The following is a 13321-nucleotide window of genomic DNA, read 5'->3' as shown; positions in this document are numbered from 1 at the left end:
ATAATCAGAAAAGACTCCAAAAATTTCAAGAAAGGGTTTCCAATCTAATCCTTATAACTAGGATCAATGTGTGAATATGAAGAACACATATTCAGAAAATAGGTTAAAAAGAATTTAAAACATCATTTCTGCAATGCACTCTCAAATGACTCAGAAAAAGTGTGTGTGTGTGTGTGTGTGTGTGTGAAGAGAGAAAGAGAATAAAACAAATGTAAAATATTGACAACCAGGGAATGTGAGAGAAATTGGTAAACAGGAATTTTTTGTATTGCTCTTGTAGCTTTTCTGTAAGTTTGAAATTAAAAATAACAAAGTTTAAAAAAGGAAAAGAATTTGAGGGTTTTTTTTTGCTTTAATTGGTTAATGAAGACTTAACTTCATATTTGTCTTTTTAAGAGAATGATGAGATTGATGGTCATGATAAAAATATACCTCCCATGCAAGGGTGGTTCCATATTTGCAAGTCAACCAATGTGATCCATCACATCAATACAAGGATAAAAACCATATGATCACTTCAGTAAATGCAGAAAAAGCATTTGACAAAGTACAACATCCATTCATCATAAAAACCCTCAAAAAAGTAGATCTAGAGGAAAAATACCTCAACATAATAAATGCTTTATATGAAAAACCCACAACATCATACCCTATGGTGAAAAACTGAGAGACTTTTTCCCCTAAGATCAGGAACAAGACAACGATGTTTGTTCTCACCACTTTTATTCAAAATAGTACTGGAAGTCCCAGCCACAGCATCAGACAACAGAAAGAAATAAAAGGCATCCAAATTGGCAAGGAAGAAGGAAAACTTTCACTGTTTGCAGAAGACATGATACTATAGAGAAAACCCTACAGTCCACCAAAAAACTACTAGAACTGATAAATGAATTCAGTAAGGTTGTAGGATACGAAATCGATGTACAGAAATCTGTTGCATTTCTATACACCAATAATGAAGCAGCATAAAAACAAATTAAGAAAGCAATTCCATTTACAATTGCATCAAAAATAATAAAATACCTAGGAATAAACTTAACCAAACAGGTAAAACACCTGTACTCTGAAAACTATAAAATATTGATGAAAGAAATAGAAAACAACACAAAGAAATGGAAAAACATTCCATGCCCACGGACTGAAAGAATAATGTTAAAATGTCTATACTACTCAAAGCAATCTTACACATTCAATGCAATCCCTATCAAAATACACATATTTTTCACAGAACTAGAACAAACAATCCTATAATTTGTATAGAATCACAAAAGACCCTGACGAGTCAAAGCAATCTTGAAAAAGAAAAACAAAACTGGAGGTATCACAATACCATACTTCAAGTTATATTACAAAGATGTAGTAAGAAAAACAGTATGGTACTGGCACAAAAATAGACATACAAATCAACAGAAAAGAATAGAAAGCCCAGAAATAAACCCACAATTAAATGGTCTATCAATCTCTGACAAAGGAGGAAAGAATATGCAATGGAAAAAAGACAGTATCTTCAACAAATGGCATTGGAAAAACTGGACAGCTACACACATAAGAATGAAACTGGACCACTTTCTTATACCATACACAAAAATAAATTCAAAATGGATGAAAGACCTCAATGTGAGACCTGAAACAATAAAAATCCTAGAAGAGAACACAAGTGGTAACTTCGCTGACAATGGACATAGCAACTTTTTTCTAGACATGTCTCCTGAGGCAAGGGAAACCAAATGAACAATAAGTAATTGAGACTACATCAAAAAAAAGCTTCTGCACAGCGAAGGAAACAATCAACAAAACTAAAAGGCAACCTCCAGAATGGGAGAAGAGATTCGCAAATGGCATACATGATAAAGCGTTAGTGTCCAAAATCTATAAAGACTTATCTAACTCAACACCCAAAAAACAAATAATCCAATTACAAAATGGGAAGAAGACATGAACAGACATTTCTCCAAAGACGACACAGAGATGGCCAACAGACAGATGAAAAGATGCTCATCATCACTTACCATCAGGGAAATGAAAATCAAAACTACAATGAGGTATCACCTTACACCTGTCAGAATGGCTAAAATCAACAACACAAGAAACAACAGATGTTGGCAAGGATGTGGAGAAAGGGGAACCCTCCTGCACTGTTGGTGGGAATGCAAACTGGTACAGACACTGTGGAAAACAGTACGGAGGTTCCTCAAAAATTAAAAATAGAATTACCCTATGATCCAGAAATTGCACTACTATGTATTTACCCAGAGGATACAAAAACACTAATTCAAAGGGATACAAGCACTCCAATGTTTACAGCAACATTATTTACAATATCTAAATTATGGAAACAGGCCAAGTATCCACTGATTGATGAATGGATAAAGAATGTGTGGTATATATATACAATGGAATTTTAGCCATAAGAAATGAAATCTTGCTATGTGCAATGACATGGATGGAGCAAGAGAGTATAATGATAAGGGAAATAAATTTGTCAGACAAAGACAAATACCATATGATTTCACTCGTGTGGAATTTAAGAAGCAAAATAAATGAAGAAAGGGACAAAAAAAGAGACAAATTAAAAAGAGACTTAATTATAGAGAATAAACAGTTGGTTACAGAGAGGGTGTTGGGAGGATGGGTTAAGTAGGTGATGGGGATTAAGGAGTGTACTTGTGATGAGCACCAGGTGAAATATGAATTATTGAATCACTATATTTTACACCTGAAACTAATATAACACTATGTTAACTATGCCGGAATTAAAATGTTAAAAAATTAAATTAAAAAAAGAATTCACCAATGAAGAAAGAAAACACCTCACATTTTTCTCACTGTCTCTTTTAACTTTTACAATCCACCCAGGATTAGAATGACATAAAGACAAAATGTGCCAACCCCTCTCTGTCTGGGAAGAGGTTATAGTAATAGACTGTGAGGCCAGATCAGCACTGACAATGACATTCAGAAAATGGCTAGCCACCATTCTGATGGCATTTTAAACTATGATCTCTAGAAGAAATATAGAATGCAATCATTTGATATCAACATTTTATCGTAAAAATGTGGGTCACCATATTCACAACTCTATCAGTTCTTTTATGGTGACCCTCATTGTGCCAAGGTTTTTTACCTATTCATGATGGCCTTTAATGTGTTTGTTATGACCCCTAACACATGTAAGGCACATAACAAGCTCCTAATAATTATTCGTTGAACAATTAATTCCTGGGACCCTTGAGTTGGTTGAGGTAAAAACCATTGCTAAAAGTTAATGAATATGTTGTATTCATGGATCCTGAGGGCTAGGTAGAAGACAGACATAGTACTACTAGAGACTATCAAGTACTCTTGAATTCCACTTACTAGTCTGACCAAAATTTCTCCTATTGCTCGAGTTCATCTTTGAAGCCATGTAAGGTAGTTGGAAAGTTGCTTTTACTCTGCTCACATCGGTTATATAAAAATTCTTTTTTTTTGAGAGAGAGAAAGAGAGAGGGTGACAGTGAATGAGAGGCAGAGAGAGAGAGAGAATCCCAGGAGGGGCAGAGAAAGAGGGGGCCGGGGAGAGAGACAGAGAGAGAGAAAGGGAGAGAGAGAGAGAAACAGGGCTCACTCAAAGCGGGGCTCATGCTCACCTAAAGCAGGGCTTGTGGTCAATCATAGTGGGCTCGAGCTCACCCAAAGTGGGGCTCAAGCTCACCTAAAGCGGGGCTCCAGATCACCCAATGTGGGACTCGAACTCACCTACCATGAGATCATGACCTGAGCCAAAGTCAGATGCTTAACAACTGAGCCACCTAGGCACTCTGTTACATAAAAATTCTTAAATGCCATTTTAAATTGTATCATTTCATATTATATTATCATTGTATTAAATGAAAAATGTTAATATAGATTTAATTCAGAGTTTATTTATAGAGGTCCATGCAGCAAATTATTTACACCAGTGCTTCTAAAACTTCAATGCACGTATGAATTACCTGGAGAGCTTATGAAAATCAAAATGTAGATTTTTATTTAATGGGTGCGCAGTGGGTCAGAGAGTCTACAGTTCTATCAAGCTCCCAGAGATGCTGCCGCTACTGCTGCTCTGTGAACCATTTTCAGCTGCAAAAATACAGACCCAAATGAATAGGACAAATGCCATTTTGGGGGTCCAGTCTAAATGTCTGTGAGATCCCTGCTTACAATAATACCAGATGCCAGATTTGACTGTAAAAAAATATTTCACTTTTATACTATATGTGGTATGAGTTGATATGATTTGAGTTCCTATATTTAAGAGGCACAGGCATAGAAATATCACAGTGTAAGTAACTTGTTTGATTGATATTGATGTAAGCCAAACTTACTTATATGATGTCCATAATGCATTATGTATGGCAAAGTATTTTAGTTTAATAGAAACTCTGAAGAATAATTCAACATTATGGGTTAGCAAAATGTTAATCAATTTCAAATACCGTCATTTTGAAAATTTTAAAAATTATAAGCAATGACTGACACAACTAAATTTTGTCAAAACTAATCTTATTCATTTTTTATGGCTACCTGATATGGTTTCACTTCAATATTTCCAATTAAAATTATGCTTCTGGTTTCATAATTATTTCCTTTTGCAATTATGGATTTTCTATACTTTGTTCAAATTTTTAATACTGGAGGCTTTTCAACAGTTCAGTATTCTATATTAATTTTCTAATAAGGAATTATGTATCTCTCTTTTAGAGCAAAATCATTCTGGTCTTTTGAGATTTTCTTTTTTTTTTTTAATTTTTTTTTTAACGTTTATTTATTTTTGAGACAGAGAGAGACAGAGCATGAACGGGGGAGGGTCAGAGAGAGGGAGACACAGAATCTGAAACAGGCTCCAGGCTCTGGGCTGTCAGCACAGAGCCCGACGCGGGGCTCGAACTCATGGACCATGAGATCATGACCTGAGCCGAAGTCGGACGCTTAACCGACCAAGCCACCCAGGCGCCCCTTTTGAGATTTTCTTTATTAAAGTGAGAATTCTAGGTGGCAATGTAAAATGGGTCAACCACTTTGGAAAAGTATGGCAATTCCTGAAAAAGTTAATCCTATTCACCCTATGACCCAGAAATTGCACTCTTAGGTATATACTCAGGAGAAATAAAAACATACATTCAAGTAAAAACTCATACACAAATGTTCATAGCAGCATTATTCTTAAAAGCCAAGGATGGAAATAACTTTCCAAATTTCCACCAACTGTTGAATAGAGAAACAAAATTTTATATACATATATATTACATACATATATATATATATATATATATATATATATATATATATATATTAGCAGTGACTGCTAATGGGTACAGGGTTTCTTCTGCAGGTGATATAAATGTTATAAAATTAGATAGTGGTAACGGCTGCAAAACTCTGAATATACTAAGAACCACTGGATTGTATACTTTTAAAAGGGTGAATTCTGGAACACCTGGGTGGCTTAGTCAGTTAAGTGTCTGACTCTTGGTTTTTTGGCTCAGGTCACGATCCTAGGGTTATGGAATCAAGCTGTGCATGGGGCTCCGCACTGAGCACGCAGCCTGCTTGAGACTCTGTCTCTCCCTCTGCTCCTCTCCCCAACTCTCTCTCTAAATTAAAAGAAAAAAAAATTTTTTAAGAAAAAAAATTTAAGGGTGAATTTTATGACATACAAACTATATCTTGACATTAAAAAGTGAGAATTCTATAATTTCTACCATTTGTCATGAATATGAAAATCAAGAATAGTTAGTATGTCTCTGGATCCTCTTCCACTGATATTTATCTACCATAATAATTTGAGCATGTGTTTAATATAAATTTTTATGCTTCTCAGTTTTATTGAGCTTGAAAAACAAATATTGTTACTTGATATCCTTCATTCTGATCAGAATTGCAAAAGTTAATAACATGGTCTAGGGGCGCCTGGGTGGCGCAGTCGGTTAAGCGTCCGACTTCAGCCAGGTCACGATCTCGCGGTGCGTGAGTTCGAGCCCCGCATCAGGCTCTGGGCTGATGGCTCAGAGCCTGGAGCCTGTTTCCGATTCTGTGTCTCCCTCTCTCTCTTCCCCTCCCCCATTCATGCTCTGTCTCTCTCTGTCCCAAAAATAAATAAACGTTGAAAAAAAAAAATTAAAAAAAAAAAAATAATAACATGGTCTAGAAATTAGTTATACAACTTTTCTATTTTATTTACAGCAAGAAATTTCATTAGGGCATTTCCAGTTTAATTCAAGGCTAGATTATATTGTAGTTTAAAACAACAAGTGGGGCACCTGGGTGGTTCAGTCAGTTAAGCTTCCGACTTTGGCTCAGGTCATGATCTCACAGTTCGTGGGTTTGAGTTTCACATTAGGCTCTGTGCTGACAGCTCAGAGCTTGGAGCCTGCTTCACATTCTGTGTGTCCCTCTTTCTCTACCCCTCCCCCACTCATGCTGTCTCTCTCCTTCAAACAGAAATAAACATTAAAAATAAATAAATAAAAATAAATAAAACAACAAGTTCACATAGGCAAATTCCATGCACTATTCATTTTTGGTTTCAGTTCAAGGTAAGAGCTGTCAGGAAATAGAAAGACTTTGAGGCAGTTCAAGAGTCAGTTTCATTTGAATGCCTAAATTTAAAACTACAGTTAAAATTCTATTATTTATTTCTACCTTTTTTCTTTTCAAAATAGCATTTGCTTCTCCCATCATACATACATATATCCTTGTCACATAAAACTTAAAACACATAGGAAAGCACAATGAAAAAAATATCACCTTTACCCTACCACTCATATAATAACCACTGTTAAAATTTTAGTTCATGTCCTGCCAGGAATTTTATTCACTCATATACATAAATAATATATACATGGTATAAATCCTTATACATGTGTTTATAATATTTTGATCATGCTGAATATACAGATTTTTAGCTTTTATTTTTTCATTTAACAAAATATCTCAGACACTTTCCTGTGGCATTAAGTATCTTTAATACTCTAATTTTTTATGGCTTCATAGCATTTCAGCATATGGATGTATCATGATATAATGTTTTTAGTTTTTAAATATTGTAGATAATTATTCAAACATCCTTAGGCATCTTTGTATACACTGCTGACTACCTCTATAAGATTTACTTCCAAAAACCAGAGCTGCAGTGCCTATTGCTCATTATTTATTATTGATGAAAGCCAAAGAATCCAAATTAGAAGATAAAAAAACATTAAGGAAATCTGAGAAAAAAGTAATAATTACCTGACAAGGCAGCATCAAATCCCATGTCTTCTATTGCTTCTCTCAAGGTCTCTGGAGAAGTTAGTAGAGGATCATACTCAACAGTCCCATTGCCATTTGCAAGAGATACTCGTATGGATTTTACACCTGCCTTTTTTGATATGACACCCTCAATAGACTGCACACAAGAATTACAAGTCATGCCACCAATGTTTATCACAGTTTCTTGAGTCAGAGGATGGCTTACTGTGTTCAAAGGAATCTTTTGAAGAGATGAGCTGGAGGGAGAGTTTGAGGTACTTTCAACTTCACTTGTAATACTAACTTTGTATTTCCCTGGTGAGATGGCCTCTATTGCTTTTCTAAGGGTTTCTGGAGTGACTGAGCTTGCATTGTACTTCACTATGGCAGATCTATTCTCTAAAGAAACTACGATGCTGCTTACATATTGGAGTGTAGATAAAGCACTTTCAATATTTAACACACATGATTTACAATGCATGCCATCTATAATGAAAGTGACTGTTGAATCACTGCTATATGATGGACTCCTTTGCTGTGGTCCTTCTGAGGATTTGACTGGTGTATTCTTTAGACGTTCTATATCAATAGCTCCCAATTTGAGGTACTTGGGCTGTTTTTTGATGAATGCTGGAAAGCCCACAGCTTCAATCTGTTTTTTAATTTCCTCTGCTGTGATAAGATGAGGTTGATAAACAATAGTAGCTTCTTGGTTGTCCAAGGAGACTAGTTAGTGAAAAGAGAAATATTTAATTCAGTTATTCTTAGGCCACTTCAGAAAACATTCTGTAGCTTTCAAATCAATACCACACAAAATTGTTTCTCTGTCTTCGCTGTCATTAGCTTTTCTTAAGATAATTCTGTTTTCATAAAATGTTACTGACACAGACTAGAAAAAAGTAAAAAAATATGACTACTTTATCTATGGTCTCCAAGTTTCTGCATGCCTGAACAGAAACAGATTAGAGGTAGGGAGGACCCCAGGCATGTTGAGTTAAAAACGCTGAACTCCATGAACTGCCACCCCAGCTACATTTTCTGCTAGTTCAAAACTCATGTAGTTTTTAATTATACATTAGCTTTACCCACATTAATCCTGGGAATATGCACACTGTACCTCAGACTTCAATGAAGCAGTAAGTATTCTAGTCTGTGGATTCAAAACCCATGCTTAAGAGGAAAGCAAAAACTTAAAAGGCCAAAACAGAAAGCTAATCCTTACAAAACAACCAAATACCACCAGATATATTACCTTTAATTCGCTGAACACCTTGCAGCTTCCCAATTTTTCCTTCAATGGTGCTGGTGCATGAATGGCAGGTCATTCCTTCTACTTTCATCTTCAGCATGACTTCACCTACTTGAGCCATACTATAATCTTCACAAGTTCCTGACTTTTTCTCCAGAGTTCCAATATCTAAACTGAGATCCGGAAGCAGCTCTATTATCTGATTGGCATTCAGAATAGAAGGGATTATTGTCACCACTACAGTTCTTTGCTGAGGGGAAATTTTAATGTCTGTCACACCCTTGGTCTTGAGCAATATGCTTTGGATATGGTCCCATGGCAGAGCCAGTGAAGCAGCAACAGTCAGAAACACAGTGTCAGTTAAAACAGGGACAGGGTTAGGATTGTGGAGAACAGCATCAAAGCCCATGTCATCAATAGCTTCCTGGAGGGTCTTTGGAGTCTGTAGTTTAGGGTCATAAATAATAGTTGCATTTTTTTCTTCCAGTGAAACCTTTTGGAAGAGAATTTCAAAAGTCAGTTTAATTCAATTTTATGACCTAGAACTTAAAAAATAGCAATCATCATGCCGCATTCAAGAAGAATGGGACAAATAATTCAACCAAATGGAGTTTCTCTATTAGTTCTCATCTTTACTATTCTCTTTGGAAAGAAACAAAAAAATGTCTTCTGTACTTATAGGAATGATAAACTTGTATGTAGGCGTATGTGACTCAGCTACTGATTAGGCATTTGAAACACACACATGGACAAACACACCCTGGAATTTTACAACAGAGCACAAACAACTCTTTCCTACTATCTCCTTTCACAAATTATTCCAATACTTCACTCTCTATCAATTCAAAGATAATAAAGAAAACAGGATCAGCTGCAGAAAATAAAAGGTGATATGAAGTTTAAATTTTAAGATGTTTGATTAAAATAACTTTGTTCGGAAGAAAAGATATAAACATGCTACTGTGTGATTAAAGGCAATGATAGGATTTTGTAGCATATACTCCTATATCCTTCTAAGTCCCTACAGCCTAGTATTACTTTTATTCAAAATAAGAACATCTTTATTGCTTCGCCTGATTCAATGATAAAAATAATGATTGTATTCCTAAAGCTCAGCTACTGTATATAATTTAACTACTACCATGACTGCATGCATATCTGGCTGACATCTTACAAAAATTAATGGTGTAGTCATACACACAAATACATGTGCACACACACACACACACACACACACACTCACTGGGTTGGGAGTCAGAAGATTTGAGTTCCATTGTCAACTCTCCACTTATTAGTCAACACATTCATTAATTCTACCATCTGAAAAATTGGGAAATATGCCCTATAATCTTCTAGAGTTGTTATAAGAGCAAATAGATAGGAAAGTAGTTCTTTGCAGCAGTGAGTTATATAAAGGTAAACACCGAACAAGTAATATTTATCAAGCACCTATTGTATGTGCCAGGAACTAGGATTCTCAAATACAACGGTGAGCATGACACAGTCACAGGGAGGAATATTAGCATAGAAAATACAGTAAAGAGACATGTATTTATCCCTGGCAATATGGGTCAGAAAAGCCTTCTTAGGGGAGATAAGACCTGAATGTAAACAAACAAACAGAAATTAGCAAGAATGTATGAGGCAGGAATTCCAGACAAATGGATAAAGTAGATAAAGATGATAAACTGGAGAATGAGGCAACTGATTTACTATGGGGTCCACTTCATGCCAATAATGGTAATTCAGCCTATAGGTAATAGAGAGTCACAAAAAAAGTTAACAAGGGAATGACATGATTGTATTAGCATTTTAGAGAAGAATCATTTTGGAGACACAGCAGATGTGTGGGGGGTGGAATGAGTGACACAGGATAGGAGATCAGTTAGGAGACTATTGCAATTGTAATAGTGGTACATATTAAGGCATTAAGGCATGAATTAAGGCATGAATACTGAGGGTAAAGAAAAAGGGGCAATTCCAAGATACATTTGGGAGGGCAAGAACTAGTAAGGAGATTATAGAGAGTAAAGGAGATGACTACGAGTTATAGGTTTCTGGCCTGGGCCAGTGGATAGATGGTGTTGCCATTAACTGTTATCAGAGAGAGAAGAAAACTGGAGGACGAGGTTGGAGTGGTGGGAAAAGAAAGATGATAAATTTAGTTTTAGACCCAACTGATTTTGAGAGACGGTAGGGGATTAATGTTCTAAAGGCAGTTAAAATATGAGCATTATTATTTTAGATTCCTGGTGAAAATCTTTGTTCCATAAATAAAAGCAACACCAAAATATAATTAAAAGTAATTAAAAGAAGGAAATCTCACTTTAAACTGTCAACAATAGTTATATAGTTAAATCTTTCTTCCTTTAGCTTGGTAATCAACGGCTAGGTATTTGGTGAAATCTTGAAATGCACCCCTGGCACAGAAAAGATGCTTAGACTAGTAATTCTAGTTGGTTATCTTGATCTTAGTTATGGAAGAAACCACTAACATAAGTGATTCAAAACAGAAAAAGTGGGAAAATAATTTATATTTTGTTTTGGAATACACCATATAACATTTTCCATGAATAAGTTGCAGTATAGCCAAACCACATGCAGTTCCGACATATACTTTTGAAACAGATACAATACAAATATAGTCATTACAAAATGAAGGCTTTTGTGGCTTTGTATCTCTAAATAGATTCTCTTTCAAACTCTAATCACACTCCAATGATTTTTCTGATTAATAAAATTACTTTAAAAATTTTAAATATTCAAACTAAAGAGGAAGATGGAGAACAGATGAGGGGTGGGGGAGAAGTGACTATAAAGGGGCTGAACAGGGGCGTTTTTTGACATGATGGGACTATGGTGTCCTGGTTGTGTTGGTAGTTAAATAAATATATAGATATGTTAAAATTCACCAAACTAAAAAAAAAAAAAATTACAGAACTTTATATCAAAAAGAAGTCAATTTTACATATGATAATTGTGTTTTAAAGAAAACAAAACTAAAATTAAAAAATTCAGTTAGTTGCATTAGCCACATTTCAAGTGTTCAATGGCCAATGTGGCCAAGTGGTTGCCATACGGTGCTGGGTATATTATAGAACATTTCCATCATCGCAGAACATTCCATTGGACAGTACAGATCCAGGTACTACTATACTTTTTCTGATAAAATACCAAACTTTTTAAAAAGGGTGTAGATTTCTTTTTTCCTTTATGTTTAAGTACACTGTATATGGTATCTCTTTAAAAAGATCTGGTTTTGAGATAATTTCCATCCCCCCAAAAATGTTAATTTACATATCCCATGAGAAACAATTCTTAAAACTGATTTTACGGGTGCATGGGTGGCTTAGTCGGTTAAGCATCTGACTCTTGATTTCAGTTCAGGTCATGATCTCATGGTTGGTGAGATCAAGCCCTGTGTTGGGCTCTGCACTGACAGTGAGGAACCTGCTTGGGATTTTCACTCCCTCTCTCTCTGGCCTCTGCTCGCATACTCCCCACCCTCAAGATAAATAAATAAACTTTTTAAAAAATGATTTAAAATTTTTTTAGTGTTTTATTTTATTTTTTGAGAGAGAGATGGAGATGGAGCATGAGCAGGGGAAGGACAAAGAGAGAGGGAGACACAGACTCCAAAGCAGGCTCCAGGCTCTGAACTGTCTTCACAGAGCCTGACATGGGGCTCGAACCCACAAACCGTGAGATCATGCCTGAGCTGAAGTCGGACGCTCAACTGACTGAGCCACCCAGGAGTCCCCAAAAAATGATTTTAAAAGCAAAAATCACTTTGTCTCTAGAGGATTTGATATGCTTTCTACTGCATTAGCCTGTCTTCTAACTGTAAAAGACATAAGGAAATAAGGAAACTGTTTATATAAAATACTATGTTAAAAAGTTATATTATCCTATGTTGTTTTCATGCTGTAGACTGAAAGCACTTCCTTATGTAGTAACTTCTATTTGTGTGTTTTAAAGCTGTCCAACCACACTTAGCACAAACAAAAATGTTCCCCTTTGGGGAAACTTTCCTCAACTTTTCTTCTGAATATTAGATATCAAAGAGATGTTTCAAGCCTAAAATCTCAAAGGAAACAAAAACAAGCAGCACCTTTGTTTCTTTTAAGAGGAAATTCACGTGGTGATTATCACAATACTGTTCTGGATGTCAAATGCTTGGGCAGGAAGCTAAAATAACATTTATTTATTCAACAAATATTTAAGGAGTGCCTATTATGTGCCTGACACTGTGCTAAGCTGCTAGGGACACAATGGTGAGCAAAAACAAGCAATGACTCTGTAGACCCAGAAATTGCTGGTAGCAGTACAATTCTGTGTCTATGTAGCTCTCCTTTAACATTAACCCCACCAACAAAAACCACCTCCACCTATTCCCTACATTGTTCAAAAGTTTCAACAGCTTGTCTTTTTCTATCTTTCATTGGGAACCAATGCTGTTATTTTAACTTTTATAAGAACTATATTTCCATTAAATCAATAATTCCTCTGAAAATAAACATGTAACAGTCTACAAATTATGACTGTGGCTCATAGGAAGGCCTCAAGGTGGAAGATTATTCACTATATTTGGATGAAGGCAGGACTGGAAGAGAAGAAATGAAATCAAACATACTCTGTGGCCTCAAATGCATTAATAGTGGAGTAGAGAGTACTAAATGTCGACAGGAATTGTAAAGATCCATTATTTTAATGAGTATGGCATTCTTTATCTACTGAAATATAATATATGAAATTCAAGTACAGTATACTTTATCTGCATGTGATTTCTATATGATTTGGTCTCAAGCAAGATGAATGCTA

General features: G+C 35.5%; 1 protein-coding gene across 4 annotated transcripts in view; it reads right to left on the bottom strand.

The window, feature by feature from the left end:
* Positions 1-13321, bottom strand: part of ATP7A (ATPase copper transporting alpha) — a 191110-nt gene that overhangs the window by 68608 nt on the left and 109181 nt on the right. For all 4 annotated transcript variants that reach the window (XM_043570976.1, XM_043570977.1, XM_043570978.1 and 1 more), the window contains exons 3-4: positions 8504-8993; positions 7252-7977 (exon numbers count right to left, since the gene is read on the bottom strand). In XM_043570976.1, the coding sequence (XP_043426911.1) occupies positions 7252-7977; positions 8504-8993 (1216 nt within the window). The remainder of the gene's footprint in view (positions 1-7251; positions 7978-8503; positions 8994-13321) is intronic.

This window comes from Prionailurus bengalensis, chromosome X (assembly GCF_016509475.1).
Source record: "Prionailurus bengalensis isolate Pbe53 chromosome X, Fcat_Pben_1.1_paternal_pri, whole genome shotgun sequence".
NCBI classification, from domain to species: domain Eukaryota; kingdom Metazoa; phylum Chordata; class Mammalia; order Carnivora; family Felidae; genus Prionailurus; species Prionailurus bengalensis.
The sequence above is the reverse complement of the archived record's forward strand: the minus strand, read 5'-3'. Positions and strand labels throughout refer to the sequence as shown.